The sequence below is a fragment of the Pelophylax lessonae genome (genome assembly GCF_965119305.1).
Source record: "Pelophylax lessonae genome assembly, chromosome: 9".
Classification (NCBI taxonomy): domain Eukaryota; kingdom Metazoa; phylum Chordata; class Amphibia; order Anura; family Ranidae; genus Pelophylax; species Pelophylax lessonae.
In genome coordinates this window covers 126,416,974-126,434,449 of record NC_138776.1, presented here as the reverse complement: position 1 = coordinate 126,434,449, position 17,476 = coordinate 126,416,974, and the positions used below count along the sequence as shown (strand labels likewise).

Here is a 17,476-nt window from a genome sequence, read left to right as displayed (position 1 = left end):
TAGGGTTCGATCTGTCCGCCGCAATGTCGCAGTCCCGCTAAAAATCGCAGATCGCCGGCATTACTAGTAAAAAAAAATTTATAAAAATTACATAAATCTTTAGATTTTAGATGCAATAACTTTTGTGCAAACCACTAGAAATACGCTTTTTGCAATTTTGTTTACCAAAAATATGTAGCAGAATACAAATTGGCCTAGAAGGATGAAAAAATGTGATTTCTAAATTTTTTTCTTTGGGAATGTTATATAGCAGAATATGAAAAATATATATTTTTTTCAGAATTGTCACTTTCTTTTTGTTTATAGTGCAAAAAATAAAAATCGCACAGGAGATCAAATACCACCAAAAGAAAGCTCTATTTGTGGGGAAAAAAATTACATCATTTTTTATGGTACAGCATCGCATGGCCACACAATTTTCAGTTAAAATAACACAGTGCCGAATCGCAAAAAATGGCCTGGTCATTAAGGGGGCAAATCCTTCCGGTCCAGAACTGGTTAAAATACCTTACTGCTTTGTTGTAGTACTTCATTGTTGCAATGCCCTGTCCTCTTTGTTGTTGGATGTACCCAAGCAAATCATGTCCAGTGGCATCCATTGAATTTTGGACAATCGTGGTTTCAGCAAGGCATTCCAGTTCTTTTATGGCAGTTTCTCTAAACCATGATGGACTTTGTATCTCTATCGCTTCCTTAAAATGTCTTACTTCTTCAGTTTTTAAATATTTTGCCCGATATAAATGAAGTTCTTGTTTCTGTTCAGGGCTGATATTATTCATGGTCAGAGTTTTGTCAAATTCATCTTTTGCCTTTTGGTGTTCATTAGATATCATGTATACACTAGCCAATAAAATGTGAGCTCCCACAAATGACCTGTTTAACTCGACAGCCTTTTCCGAGTGAAATATTGCATTTTCAATGGCTTCAGTGTTTTTCTGCTTATTGCAATAGGTGTTCCTTATCAAAAATTTATAGCACTTGGCAAGTTGATAATGAACAGAGCTGGAGGTAGGAGTTAAACTGAGTACTTTCTTCAATATTGCAATTGCTTGATCTGTCTGTCTATTTTTTCTGTAAAATGTTGCTACATTTCGAAGAACATATGGAGATTCTGGTTGTTCTTGTAGAGCTTGTTCTATTAACACAGCTCCTTGATCATAGTTATTCATATCTAGATATTTCAATGCAAGGAGAACCTTCACCACTGTATCTCTGGGATTTAGTTTGACAGCTCGTTCCAAGAGTGCAACAGATCTGTTTTCTGTGTAATGGGTTAAGCTGACACTTTCCATTCTATACACAGCCATGGCATAACCTGAATTCAATTCTGGATCTTCTGGGTCAAGTACTAGAGCTTTTTCAAAGCACTCAGCAGCCCTCTGATAGTATTTTCCTATAAAGGATAAGTAAGTCCAGCCTTGTTCACCATATATATCTAACAGAAGAGTGTTTTTCTTTGGAGGAGACTCATATTGCTTTAAAATGGTTTCCACCTTTTCAGCATAGGTGGAACTCTTGTTATTCTGGTTCTGGTGGTAGAAAACCCAGGCAAAGTTAGCATACATGACAGTTCTCCTAACATCTTCATCTTCTGATATGCTGGACTCTTGTAACTGTGCCTCAGCTTTTTGGAGCTGGAGAATAGCTTCCTTATGGTCTCCTTTGAGATGCTTTAGGTAAGCCAGGAGGTTATACATTCTGTGTTTGAGTGCATCTGGCAAAAACACAATCTGGTCATTTAGCCTTTCTTCCACATTATCAATGTCTACGTCTTCTCCAAGCAGATTCCAAGTAAAATGGCATTGAAGCTTCTGTAGACGATCCATCAAGGATTTCTCTAAGTTGTCACTGAAAAGTTAGACATAAAGAAAACCATGCATTAAAAAGAGTAATGTATCATTAATTAAAGACATGCTCCAGGATTATAAATCTCTTGTGTGTCCTTTCTAAACCAGTGTTCTGTGGAACCCTAGGGCTTTTCTTGAGTTTTCTAGGGGTGGAGCAATGAAGAATATTTGTCTCTCAGTAATCTCTGGCATTAATGATCTTTTTAGCTGTCTGCGAGGAGGATAGTCTTCCTACTGATCAACAATGTAAGAATTCACTTTTCAACAGCCCCTTAAAGCAGTATTAAACCTCAAAGCATAAATGTATTATATTGCAGCTTACTAATTCTTGGTTGGATATGATGGCTGCATTCATTTTTTTTTTTTCTTTCTTCTATTTTCATCTGATAATCCAGCCAGTAAATCTGTTGTTTTTTTTCAAAAGAGCAAGCTCTCATGCAGACTATCAGTTTACAGAGATGTGACAAACCATTTAAAAATGGCAGGGGTGCTTACAATTATTAGCTTTCGTTTATTTATTTATGCTTGTAAAACCTTTTTCCAAAGGAAAAAAACTGTTTGTTCTAACTGGGTATAAAGTGTCAGGCTGAGTTTGACTTAAAATTGCTAGTGTATCTAAATCTGCTAGTACATTTATCCGTCATACTGCCAGGTCTGTATGTCATACCTGCTGACCTAACAGCGGGGGATTTTACACCAGGAGTGTGTATATCGGACACCATTTCACAGATACACACAATTGTAAGATTTGACGTGTTGAGTATCTATCTTTTCTACCCAGCACAACCTCATCTTTTCTAGTTTAAGTTTTCTAAATTGAGTAAGTTATTGCATTTGTGTGCCCTAAAAGTAACTTTAGTGTATTTTTTACTGAAATTTCCTAGACCCTTGCGACCCCCCGTATCATGTAACATACCAAATTGTAACTACCACAATTTTATTCTCTAGTGTGCCTGCTTACAGAAAATATAATTTCATATAACTTACATATTCGGCAGCAAAGTGGCTCTGCTGCGCAGGATCATGTACCTAATATGTGATCCTGCACTTCCAGGTGTGAGGCATGCATGCACGCCCCCGGAGAACCATTTCTGCTGTGATTATAGCGGGAGATGATCTGCGGGTACCGCGGACTCGATGTCCACCGGCACCCGCCTTTTTTTAGGCAGAGTGACAGAACGGTGATCTGCCTATGTAAAGAAGACAGAATGCCGTTCTATCAGTAGGGAAGGAAAAGCAGGAACATGGATCAATGCCTTACCCTAGTAAAATCACCTACCACACAGTACACAGGCACTGGCTAGGCACACATTTAACCCTTTGCCCCTTGTAATTAAAAGGTCCCATGAGCAACCAAATAATAATATAATTGCTGCAAGCACTCCACTATCTCACACAGTGTAAAAGATATAGAATACAAATGAGGCGCAAAAAATATATACAAACGAATGTGTGATCTCAGAGCAATTCTTAAATAAATAAATAGGTAAACAAAAAAACTTCCAATGTATGTGTTCATAAAAAAATATATAGACTCTAAATATATGTTAAACGGGTACATCCAACCATTAAAAAAATATATATAATTTATATGAAGTGCCCAATGTGAAAAGACACAAATATATAAACGTACAAAAACCAATAATGTGATTCCGATCAAAATAATGCCAGTGGGGGAATGTGATGAATGTGATGAAGACACGTGGTTCCCTGTGTCGTCACGCGTAGGGGAGGGGCAAGGACGGATGGAGCGCTAGGCTGAGGTTCACTGAGGCTGTTGGCAGCCACCTAGCAAGTCGGGCAGCGCCTTCTCACCACACCAACACGATTGATTCCCGGATGGGACGTTTTTAAAGCTGCTACAAAGTGGTGCTGAAAAAGTTCGGAATTGGGTAACCAGTACCGACCAAATAGCAATGGGACAGAAAATGGGCTTTAAAAGCCCGTGATTGGACCAAAAAAAAAGCCCAAAAAAACGCCTGCTGCAAAAACACACCTGGGCATTTTGGAAGCAGGCAAAACATCTGAACTTCTGTATAGGGGTATATATACACACACACTTATATGTATTTATACACATACACACATATAGGTGTTATAGCAGAGAAGCCATATGGGTGTTAATTATTTCATTAGCGCAAGCATAGTGTTCTGCTACTTTCACACCTATATATGTGCATGTGTATATATACATACGTGTGTGTGTGTATATATACCCATACACAGAAGTTCTGATGTTATGCCTGCCTCCAAAGACGCCCAAAAAAACACCAGCTACAAAAACGCCCAGGTGTGTTTTTGCAGCAGGCGTTTTTATTGGGGCATTTTTTGGGGTCTTTGGAGGCAGGCAAAACATCTGAACTTTTGTATAGGGGTATATATGCACACACACTTACATGTATTTATACACATACACACATATAGGTGTTATAGCAGAGAAGCCATATGGGTGTTAATTATTTCATTAGCACAAGCATAGTGTTCTGCTACTTTCACACCTATATATGTGTATGTGTATATATACATACATGTGTGTGTGTATATATACCCATACGCAGAAGTTCTGATGTTATGCCTGCCTCCAAAGACGCCCAAAAAATGCCCAAAAAAACGCCAGCTACAAAAACGCCCAGGTGTGTTTTTGCAGCAGGTGTTTTTTTTGGGGTTTTTGGAGGCAGGCAAAACATCTGAACTTCTGTATAGGGGCATATATACACACACACTTATATGTATTTATACATATACACACATATAGGTGTTATAGCAGAGAAGCCATATGGGTGTTAATTATTTAATTAGCGCAAGCATAGTGTTCTGCTACTTTCACACCTATATATGTGTATGCGTATATATACATACATGTGTGTGTGTGTGTGTGTGTATATATACCCCTACACAGAAGTTCTGATGTTATGCCTGCCTCCAAAGACCCCCAAAAAAAGCCCAAAAAAAACGCTTGCTACAAAACCAGTAAGGTGTGAAAATAGCGGAGCCATATCCCTGTTCTATATTAATTATAATACAAACAAACTTTTTTTTTTTCTGGCTCTGAACATGCTACAGAGCTGAAACTTCACAGGTACACTTTTTAGACCCCCCCAGACACTAAATGCAAAGAAATCTCATTTTTTTTTCAATAATTTTTTCAATAATTGGCTCTCTATCAAAAATGACAATTTTTAAGAACTTTTTTTTGTGTGATTAATAGTCCCTGGGGCGTGACCCAGAACCCAAGGCACTTTTTAGGGGCATTTATTTGGGTTTTAGGGCTTCAAAATGGTGTTTTTTGATTACGGAAGTTCGGGTCCCATTGATTTCAATGGGGTTCTGAAATCCGGGCCGAACTTTCGGAAAATTCGGGTGTTCTGGTCGAACCGAACTTTTCAAAAGTTCGATCATCCCTATTAAACATGTGTCGTAAAAAACATAAAAACAGCTCTGGCAGTGAAAGGGTTAACACGCCCCTCCCCCCAGATTGACAATGTTGCTGCCTGCTGTGCTCCCTGTGCTCCCTGTGCTCCTTTGTCCAGACTGGGGTTTCTCTATTACAGGTGGTGTGTTACTGACCAAATCACTAGGTGAAAACAGAGGGGAAAAAAAAAGAAAACACATGCAGCCATCACATCTAATGATTGGTAAACTGCAATATATTACATTTTTGGGTTTAATCTGAGAATAGATGTCGTCGGGGGAGCGTGCCTGGCTGGGCAAAGCTATAGATGGGGCATTTGAAAGAGAGTGGCTGTATACTAAGGGAAGGACCTTGCCCTCCTGACCCTCAGGCTGGACTCACATATATGCGGATTGGATGCGATTTTTCCCGCATCCAATTCCCATGACTGGCGATTGTGACCGGCTCTCAATGGAGCTGGTTGACACAAGTCTGGGGGGGGGGGAGTGGACTGCAAAAGGGTCCTGTGCGTGTTTGGGTTTGGTTCAGGTGCGAATTTAGGCAAACATTTGGACCTGAATCAGACCTGAACCAGTTAACAGACATGCACCAGACCCCAGGCATGATCCCGTGCCCACACATATGCAAACCCAGCCTTAGATGCAGGTCCTGTAAATACAAGCATTGCAGAAAACAATGGTTTGTTTAAATAAGTATTTAAACTATTAGGTATTTAAAATGTTTTTGAACTTTTATGACTTGAGCTTTCTTTCGGTAAGTGGGTTTAGTTTTCCTTTACAAAACTGTAATATATTTCAGCTTAACAACAAACAGAAGGGCGCATCGCTCAGAACAGTGGAGCCATTATGTAGAAGGAAATGTCTAACAGGTGCACAGGCTGCGGCGATCTCTCCAACGCCATAAGATTGAAATGTCAAGCAAGAGGACAGCCAACAACTCCATAAAACTTCCAATTCTTTATTATCACATACCAGGGATAAATGTTTTGGAGCTCAGAGCAATAAAGCTTTGTCTGAGCCACTGGACGACTTGTCTGCAAGATTGTCCAGTTCGGATTCAATCAGACAATGCCACGGCTGTGGCTTACATCAATCGCCAGGGGGGCACCAAGAGTGTCTTGGCAGCCAGGGAGGTGGCCGAAATTTTGGCCTGGGCGGAACAGTTTGTCCCAGCCCTCTCTGCTGTGCACATACCAGGTGTGGAGAACTGGCAAGCGGATTACCTGAATCGTCAGGTGTTGGATCAAGTGGAGTGGTCCCTACACCCGGAGGTGTTTCATCTCCTGTGTGTCCGGTTGAGGACAACCGAGGTTGATCTGTTTGCTTCTCATCTCAACAAGAAGGTGCAGAGGTTGGTAGCCAGATCTTGAGATCCTCTGGCCGATGCAACAGATGCCGATGCTCCTTGGAGACTTCATCTCAGGGAAGATCTGCTGTCTCAAGGTCCAATCTCCCATCCTGCTTTACAGTCGCTGGCTTTAACGGCATGGCTGTTGAAAGCAAGCTGTTGAGGGATAGAGGTCTTTCTGACTCTGTGATTCCTACGCTATTGAAGGCTAGGAAGTCAACCCCCAGGAAGATATATCATCGTATGTGGAAATCATACATTTCATGGTGCGGATTGCTGAAAGTGCACCCTCGCTTGTTTTCGGTTGCTATGGTTTTGGCCTTTCTGCAGAAAGGGGTTGAAGAGCGGTTGGCTTTTGGCACTATCAAAGGCCAAGTGTCGGCCTTGGCTATATATTTTCAACACCCGTTAGCTACGCATGCTTTGATTCATACCTTTATTCAGGGAGTTCACCATATGGCTCCTCCGAGGTGGTCCCCACTACCTTCGTGGATCTAAATCTGGTATTATCTGTTCTTCAAAAGCCTCCTTTTGAGAACATTTGGGAGATTCCTCTGCTTTCATTGTCTCAGAAGGTTGCCTTTTTGGTGGCTATCACTTCTGCCCGCAGAGTGTCTGAATTGGCGGCATTGTCCTGCTGTTCACCTTACCTGGTGGTCCACAGAGATAAAGTAGTACTTCGACCAAATCAATCTCTTCTCCCTAAGGTGGTTTCTGATTTTCATTTGAATGAAAACATTGTACTGCCTTCACTCTGTCCCAAGCCCAAGCATCCCAAGGAAATTACCTTGCATTCTTTGGATGTGGTTTGGGCAATCAGACCTGGCGGTTACTGAGTCTTTTAGAAAATCAAATGCTCTTTATGTCCTTGCTGAGGAACCTGTTAAGGGATTGGCTGTGTCTGCTGCGACCATTTCCAGGTGGATCAGGCAGATGATTTTTCAGGCTTATTCGCTGAAGGGTCAGGTTCCTCCTTTCCCAGTTAAGGCACATTCTACTAGATCGCAGAGTGCCTCTTGGGCTTTTTGACATCAGGCGTCAGTGATGCAAGTTTGCAAGGCGGCAACTTGGTCGACTGTGCATACGTTCACAAAATTCTACAAAGTTGATGTGTTAGCATCTTCGGATACCTCTTTTGGCCGCAAGGTTTTGCAGGCTGCTGTATAAAGTGAATCTTTTTGTTCTCTTTGAGGGTGTATGCTTTTTCTAGGTGAGCTCCAGTTGTTCCTGGTTGAGCTCCATATTACCTGGTTGGCTACGTTTAGCCTTTTGGGGAGTTACGTTCTTCTTTGAGTTGTCTTCCCACCCTTCATGAAAATACTGCTTTGGGACATCACAATGGTCTAAAGAAGATATGGAGCTGCATCTGTTGATGAACATAGAGAACACTGGATTTTAGTACTTACCGTAAAATCCTTTTCTCTGAAGTTCATCGATAGACGCAGCACCCTCCCTTCTGCTTCTAAATGTGTATGGGGTTTTTTGTTCTCTAAACACTGCTTGCAACAAAACTAGAGGCTGTAGCAGAGTGTGTGGGGTTATGCCTGCAGGGACAGCCCCCATAGGCGTGGTAAAGCTTTTTCCTGCCTAGTGCCCTATTCCTGATGGGAGGAGCATAACCCAGCGGTCTAAAGAAGATATGGAGCTGTGTCTGTGGATGAACTTCCGAGAAAAGGATTTTACGGTAAGTACAAAAATCCAGTTTTTGGTGGCACATGATTGGATAATCGAAATCGGAACACATTCACCTCTTTCACTAAGCTAATTGAAAATTCACTTTGCAAAGTGAACATTCTCCACTCATTTAGTAAATTAGCCACATTGTCACTTTGCCATGCATGGGCGAGTTGACAGACTTACTGTAAACTACTTAATAATTGGCCTGACTCAGCAATCCAGTGGTCATTCCTCTAGTACAGTTTTAAAAATGAGAAATAGATTGGATTATCTAAGGGGATGAGGAAGACATTTTGTTCCCTTCACTGTTTCATAAAACAGATCCACAATTAATTTATTTTTATATCTAATTCCTAGAAAGATTAAATCAGCATAACAGTACAAGATTTACACTAATAACAATTTATTTTGTAGTAAATCATATTTCGTTATTATCACCAGATTTATGCAGTAGGGCCCTGCTAAAATAAATACAAAGTGTAGTAATCATAGGCAAGTTTTCGATATTCAGAGCAGTTAAGATCAGATCAAATAATGATTTTTATAGCTTAATGCAGTTAGCACATTCTCATCTTCTAATTTTATAGAACACTATTATATCATGATTAGGGTTGAGCGGACACCTAGATGTCCGTGTTCGACGGGTTCGGCCGAACTTTAAAAAAAAGTCCGGGTCCGTGTCCCGGACTTTTACCGAACTTTTCCCGGACACCGAACCCCATTGAAGTCAATGGGGACCCGAACTTTAAGGCACTAAAATGGCTCTAAAACACCAAAGGAAAGGGCTAGAGTGCTGCAAATGGCAGCAAAACGTAATTAAGAGCATGGCAAGTGCTCTGCAAACAAATGTGGATAGGGAAATAACTTAAAACAACAAAAAAAAACAGAAAAATAAAACAATGTTCTTCTTCATCTCTGAAGGACGAGGCCCATATGGAGTAGGAGGGAGGTTGAGGTGGTGGTGGATGTGGCGGTGACATAGGCGTGCGCACAGGGTGTGCTGGGTGTGCCTGGGCACACCCTAATCACCTAGGGCACATAGCATTGCCAGTGAGGAGATGGGAAAGATCTCCCTGGGACCTGCTCTGCTCTATTTCTCCTTGCCTACAGGTACATGGCCCCGATACATTACTCTCCCTGCTGGCAAACACATGCATGTGTATTTCAACTTTGGGGTGCACACCTTAATGCAATAGGCTGCGCACACCTATGGGCGGTGTAGGTGGAAGCGGCGGTGGAGGAGGACCAGGGCCGGATTAACAGCATCATGGGCTTGGTGCTGAGGATTTTGAAGGGCCTTAGGGCCGTGCCTTGCCATGCACCCAGAGGAGGAAGGGTGCAGCCATGCATGCCTAATTCAACATGGGATGCTGTCTCTGAAGCCCATAAACACATCCATGCATCGCCAACTGTCCCTCCTTGTCCGGCCTTCACGCTGTGTGGGGAGGTTCTGAGGGTGCTGCCTGGGGAAGCGAGCATAGAAGCCAGACTTCTGTGTTTACAAGTGACAGAAGAGCGGTAACAGTGAATATGGCCAACCCGGGGCCTATATAAAAGGTAGGGGCCTGGAGCTGCAGCTCCAATAGACCCTACATTAATCTGGCCCTGAGGAGGAGGACGAGGTAGCCAACACTGCTTCTTTTCACAAATTTTAAATGAGGGTACACCCCAAAAGAGTGAGAAAGAGCAAAAATGGAACAATGGGTGGGTAAGGTCGGTATCCATTGCTATTCTGCATAAGGTACGGAAAAGTCCCGTGGGATCCATGCCTGGTTCATTTTAATGAACGTGAGCTTGTCCACATTGTCTCTGGACAGGCGGCTGCGCTTGTCTGTTATAACGCCCCCAGCCGTGCTAAATACCCGTTCAGATAATACACTGGCTGCAGGGCACGCCAGCACCTCCAAGGCGTAAAGGGCAAGCTCAGGCCATGTGCCCAATTTGGAGACCCAGAAGTTGAAGGGGGCAGACCCGTCATTCACTACATGTAGGCGTGTGCACACATACTGCTCCACCATGTTGGTAAAATGCTGCCTCCTGCTAAGACGTTCCATCTGAGCTGCTGGTGCTGCTGTTTGTTGTGGCGTGCTGACAAAGCTTTTCCACATTTCGGCCATGCTAACCCTGCCTTCTGAGGTGCTGGCGGTGCCCTGGTTGCGTTGGCGACCTCCTCCTCCTCCTCCTCTGCCTTGTGCTTCCACTGTGGCCCCGCTGTCAGATGGGAATGCCAGCAGCATGGCGTCTACCAGCGTGCGCTTGTACTCGCGCATCTTGCGATCGCGCTCCAGTGAGTGAATTAAGGACGGTACGTTGTCCTTGTAACGGGGATCCAGCAGCGTGGCCACCCAGTAATCAGCACAAGTTAGAATGTGGGCAACTCGGCGGTCGTTGTGGAGACACTGCAGCATGTAATCGCTCATGTGTGCCAGGCTGCCCAGAGGCAACGAAAGGCTGTCCTCTGTGGGAGGTGTATGGTCCGTGTCCTCTGTATCCCCCCAGCCACGCACCAGTGATGGCCATGAGCTGGCCTGGGTGCCACCCTGCTGTGAACATGGTTCCATCTCCTCCTCCAGCTCCTCCTCCTCCTCATCCTCCTCATCCTCCAGAACTGTGCCCCTGCTGGACAATTGCGTCCCTGGCGTTTGCGTGTGCAGGAACCCACCCTCTGAGCCCCTTGCGAATGACTGCCCTGAAAGCCTTGGAAATGTTACCTCTTCATCCTCCTCCTCCTCCTCATCCTGTGCCACATCCTCTTCCATCATCGCCCGAATTGTTTTTTCAAGGAGGCATAGAAGTGGGATAGTTAAGCTGAGAACGGCGTCATTGCCACTGGCCATGTTGGTGGAGTACTCAAAACAGCGCAACAAGGCACACAGGTCTCGCATGGAGGCCCAGTTATTGGTGGTGAAGTGGTGCTGTTCCGCAGAGCGACTCACGCGTGCGTGCTGCAGCTGAAACTCCACTATGGCCTGCTGCTGCTCGCACAGTCTTTCCAGCATGTGCAAGGTGGAGTTCCACCTTGTGGGCACGTCACATATGAGGCGGTGAGCGGGAAGGCCGAAGTTACGCTGCAGCGCTGCCAGGCGAGCAGCAGCAGGGTGAGAACGCCGAAAGTGCGCACAAACGGCCCGCACTTTCTGCAGCAGCTCTGACATATCGGGGTAGTTTTTAAGGAACCTCTGCACCACCAAATTCAGCACATGCGCCAGGCAAGGGATGTGCGTCAAACCGGCTAGGCCCAGAGCTGCTATGAGATTTCGCCCGTTATCGCACACCACCAGGCCGGGCTTGAGGCTCGCTGGCAGCAACCACTCATTTGTCTGCTGTTCCATGCTCCTCCACAACTCCTGCGCGGTGTGTGGTTTGTCCCCCAAACAGGCAAGTTGTAAAACTGCCTGCTGTCGTTTACCCCTGGCCGTGCTGAAGTTGGTGGTGAAGGTGTTACGCTGTCCGGATGAGGAGGCGGTAGAGGATGAGGAAGCGGAGTAGGAGGAGTTAGGAACAGGAGGCAAACTGAAGCGCCCTGCAATCCTCGGTGGTGGAAGGACATGCGCCAAATTGCTATCCGCCTCAGGCCCATCCGCCACTGCATTTACCCAGTGTGCCGTTAGGGAGATATAACGCCCCTGACCGTGCTTACTGGTCCACGTATCCGTAGTTAGGTGGACCTTGGCACAGATGGCGTTGCGCAGTGCACACCTGATTTTTTCCCCCACTTGGTTGTGCAGGGAAGGGATGGCTTGCCTGGAAAAGTAGTGGCGGCTGGGCACGACGTACTGTGGGACAGCCACCGACATAAGGTTTTTAAAACTGTGCGTCTCCACCAGACGGAATGACAGCATTTCAAAGGCCAATAATTTTGAAATGCTGGCATTCAGGGCCAGGGATCGCGGGTGGGTAGGGGGGTACTTCCTCTTCCTCTCAAGTGTTTGGGAGATGGAAAGCTGAACGCTTCCACGGGACATTGTGGAGATGGTTGTTGGTGACCCAGGTGGTGGTGTTGCTGACAGATCGTCTGTTTGCGGGGTGGCAGGTGCCGGTATCACTACAGATGTGGCTGGAGCGGCCGAGACTGCAGCAGAAGAGGAAGCAGGATGAGCCAGAGACGTTTCTTGGTTTTGAAGGTGTGTACTCCACTGCAGCTCGTGCTTTGCACTTAGATGCCTGATCATGCAGGTTGTGCTCAGGTTGAGAAGGTTCATGCCTCGCTTCAAGCTCTGATTGCACAGGGTGCAAACCACTCGTGTCCTGTCATCAGCACATTTTCTAAAGAACTTCCACGCTAGAGAACTCCTTTGAGCTGACTTTGGTGCGCTCGTTCCCTTGCTGCGTTGGGCAGTAGCGGGCGTAGTGTCTAGGGCACGGCCGCTCCGCTTCTGCACCCTGCTCCCTCTTCTGCTGTGCTGGTGGCTCTGTGCGACCACCGCCTCTTCCTCCAAACTACTCAGTTCACCTGCATGACGTTCATTCCATGTGGGGTCGAGGACCTCATCGTCCTCCACATCATCTTCCACCCAGTCTTCACCCCTGCCCTCCTTGTCGGTCTCCACAATGCTGAACGCCGCAGCAGTTGGCACCTGCGTTTCGTCATCATCGGAGACGTGCTGCGATGATCCTTGCATGTACTCATCTTGAGGAATAAGTGGTTGGGCATCGCTGCACTCAATCTCTTCCACTTCTGGGGCAGGGCTAGGTGGATGGCCCTGGGAAACCCTGCTGACAGAGTCCTCAAAAAGAATAAGAGACTGCTGTATGGCTTGGGGCTCAGACTGCTGGCCTGATTTGCAAGGGGGTGAGGTGAAAGACGGTTGGACATTGGCTGCAGGTGCCAACTCTGACCTTTCTGCAGTAGACTGGGTGGGAGACAATGTGAAGGAACTGGAGGCACTGTCAGCAGCAAACCAATCTACTATCGCCTCAACTTGTTCTGGCCTCATCACTTCTAGGGGCGTTTGATGCCCTACCAAATACTGATGCAGGTTCTGTCGCCTACTCACACTTGAGGAAGGTGTTTCACTTGTGCGTGTAGCTGGCACAGATCGACCATGTCCTCTCCTTGCAACAGGAGCTCTACCAGCAGCACCACGACCCAGGCCACGGCCCTTATTTGACGGTCTCCTCATATTTCTGTAATTTAAGATCTTGCCCTAGAAAGGTTTTTATTGAATAGCGGAATAGAAAATATGATCCAAAAAAAGTGTATGTATATCACACGTACACAACCACACTAGGCCCCAATTACTATTGTTTGTACCCCTAAAAGGCTAGATGAGGAGTAGGGGGAGTATGGAACAGGCAGCACCCTCAAACCTTCAGAAGTATGAGATGAACCCCAACAACTTGGAAAGGTGGATCTCTCTCACACGTACCGACACAGACTATCCCGCAATTCAATTGATCCTCAAAGGTTTTTATTGAATAGCGGAATAGGAAATATGATCAAAAAAAGTGTATGTATCTCGCACGTACACAACCACACTAGGCCCCAATTACTATTGTTTGTACCCCTAAAAGGCTAGATGAGGAGTAGGGGGGGTATGGAACAGGCAGCACCCTCAAACCTTCAGAAGTATGAGATGAACCCCAACAACTTGGAAAGGTGGATCTCTCTCACACGTACCGACACAGACTATCCCGCAATTCAATTGATCCCCAAAGGTTTTTATTGAATAGCGGAATAGGAAATATGATCAAAAAAAGTGTATGTATCTCACACGTACAGAAACACACTAGGCCCCAATTACTATTGTTTGTACACCTAAAAGGATGGATGAGGAGGAGGAGGAGTATGGAACAGGCAGCACCCTCAAAGCTTCAGAAGTATGAGATGAACCCCAAAAACTTGGAAAGGTGGATCTCACACGTACCGACACAGACTATTCCGCAATTTAATTGATCCCCAAAGGTTTTTATTGAATAGCGGAATAGGAAATATGATCAAAAAATGTGTATGTATCTCACACGTACAGAAGCACACTAGGCCCCAATTACTATTGTTTGTACACCTAAAAGGATGGATGAGGAGGAGGAGGAGTATGGAACAGGCAGCACCCTCAAAGCTTCAGAAGTATGAGATGAACCCCAAAAACTTGGAAAGGTGGATCTCACACGTACCGACACAGACTATCCCGCAATTTAATTGATCCCCAAAGGTTTTTATTGAATAGCGGAATAGGAAATATGATCAAAAAAAGTGTATGTATCTCGCACGTACACAACCACACTAGGCCCCAATTACTATTGTTTGTACCCCTAAAAGGCTAGATGAGGAGTAGGGGGGGTATGGAACAGGCAGCACCCTCAAACCTTCAGAAGTATGAGATGAACCCCAACAACTTGGAAAGGTGGATCTCTCTCACACGTACCGACACAGACTATCCCGCAATTCAATTGATCCTCAAAGGTTTTTATTGAATAGCGGAATAGGAAATATGATCAAAAAAAGTGTATGTATCTCGCACGTACACAACCACACTAGGCCCCAATTACTATTGTTTGTACCCCTAAAAGGCTAGATGAGGAGTAGGGGGAGTATGGAACAGGCAGCACCCTCAAACCTTCAGAAGTATGAGATGAACCCCAACAACTTGGAAAGGTGGATCTCTCTCACACGTACCGACACAGACTATCCCGCAATTCAATTGATCCTCAAAGGTTTTTATTGAATAGCGGAATAGGAAATATGATCAAAAAAAGTGTATGTATCTCGCACGTACACAACCACACTAGGCCCCAATTACTATTGTTTGTACCCCTAAAAGGCTAGATGAGGAGTAGGGGGGGTATGGAACAGGCAGCACCCTCAAACCTTCAGAAGTATGAGATGAACCCCAACAACTTGGAAAGGTGGATCTCTCTCACACGTACCGACACAGACTATCCCGCAATTCAATTGATCCTCAAAGGTTTTTATTGAATAGCGGAATAGGAAATATGATCAAAAAAAGTGTATGTATCTCGCACGTACACAACCACACTAGGCCCCAATTACTATTGTTTGTACCCCTAAAAGGCTAGATGAGGAGTAGGGGGAGTATGGAACAGGCAGCACCCTCAAACCTTCAGAAGTATGAGATGAACCCCAACAACTTGGAAAGGTGGATCTCTCTCACACGTACCAACACAGACTATCCCCCAATTTAACTGATCCCCAAAGGTTTTTGATTAAATAGCGGAATAGAAAATATGATCCCAAAAAAGTGTATGTATATCACACGTACACAACCACACTAGGCCCCAATTACTATTGTTTGTACCCCTAAAAGGCTAGGAGTAGGGGGGAGTATGGAACAGGCAGCACCCTCAAACCTTCAGAAGTATGAGATGAACCCCAACAACTTGGAAAGGTGGATCTCTCTCACACGTACCAACACAGACTATCCCCCAATTTAACTGATCCCCAGAGGTTTTTGATTAAATAGCGGAATAGAAAATATGATCCCAAAAAAGTGTATGTATATCACACGTACACAACCACACTAGGCCCCAATTACTATTGTTTGTACCCCTAAAAGGCTAGGAGTAGGGGGAGTATGGAACAGGCAGCACCCTCAAACCTTCAGAAGTATGAGATGAACCCCAACAACTTGGAAAGGTGGATCTCTCTCACACGTACCAACACAGACTATCCCCCAATTTAACTGATCCCCAAAGGTTTTTGATTAAATAGCGGAATAGAAAATATGATCCCAAAAAAGTGTATGTATATCACACGTACACAACCACACTAGGCCCCAATTACTATTGTTTGTACCCCTAAAAGGCTAGGAGTAGGGGGAGTATGGAACAGGCAGCACCCTCAAACCTTCAGAAGTATGAGATGAACCCCAACAACTTGGAAAGGTGGATCTCTCTCACACGTACCAACACAGACTATCCCCCAATTTAACTGATCCCCAGAGGTTTTTGATTAAATAGCGGAATAGAAAATATGATCCCAAAAAAGTGTATGTATATCACACGTACACAACCACACTAGGCCCCAATTACTATTGTTTGTACCCCTAAAAGGCTAGGAGTAGGGGGGAGTATGGAACAGGCAGCACCCTCAAACCTTCAGAAGTATGAGATGAACCCCAACAACTTGGAAAGGTGGATCTCTCTCACACGTACCAACACAGACTATCCCCCAATTTAACTGATCCCCAGAGGTTTTTGATTAAATAGCGGAATAGAAAATATGATCCCAAAAAAGTGTATGTATATCACACGTACACAACCACACTAGGCCCCAATTACTATTGTTTGTACCCCTAAAAGGCTAGGAGTAGGGGGAGTATGGAACAGGCAGCACCCTCAAACCTTCAGAAGTATGAGATGAACCCCAACAACTTGGAAAGGTGGATCTCTCTCACACGTACCAACACAGACTATCCCCCAATTTAACTGATCCCCAAAGGTTTTTGATTAAATAGCGGAATAGAAAATATGATCCCAAAAAAGTGTATGTATATCACACGTACACAACCACACTAGGCCCCAATTACTATTGTTTGTACCCCTAAAAGGCTAGGAGTAGGGGGAGTATGGAACAGGCAGCACCCTCAAACCTTCAGAAGTATGAGATGAACCCCAACAACTTGGAAAGGTGGATCTCTCTCACACGTACCAACACAGACTATCCCCCAATTTAACTGATCCCCAGAGGTTTTTGATTAAATAGCGGAATAGAAAATATGATCCCAAAAAAGTGTATGTATATCACACGTACACAACCACACTAGGCCCCAATTACTATTGTTTGTACCCCTAAAAGGCTAGGAGTAGGGGGGAGTATGGAACAGGCAGCACCCTCAAACCTTCAGAAGTATGAGATGAACCCCAACAACTTGGAAAGGTGGATCTCTCTCACACGTACCAACACAGACTATCCCCCAATTTAACTGATCCCCAGAGGTTTTTGATTAAATAGCGGAATAGAAAATATGATCCCAAAAAAGTGTATGTATATCACACGTACACAACCACACTAGGCCCCAATTACTATTGTTTGTACCCCTAAAAGGCTAGGAGTAGGGGGAGTATGGAACAGGCAGCACCCTCAAACCTTCAGAAGTATGAGATGAACCCCAACAACTTGGAAAGGTGGATCTCTCTCACACGTACCAACACAGACTATCCCCCAATTTAACTGATCCCCAAAGGTTTTTGATTAAATAGCGGAATAGAAAATATGATCCCAAAAAAGTGTATG

The 17,476-nt window shown here is 44.7% G+C and overlaps 1 protein-coding gene across 1 annotated transcript in view; it reads right to left on the bottom strand.

Annotated features, from left to right (window-relative positions):
* The window catches only part of LOC309564269 (uncharacterized protein), a gene marked incomplete at its 3' end in the record, with an annotated part of 105,503 nt that overhangs the window by 1,111 nt on the left and 86,916 nt on the right, over positions 1-17,476 (bottom strand). Inside the window, exon 4 of the mRNA XM_082268892.1 lies at positions 508-1,848. Coding sequence (XP_082125018.1) covers positions 508-1,848 — 1,341 coding nt within the window. The remainder of the gene's footprint in view (positions 1-507; positions 1,849-17,476) is intronic.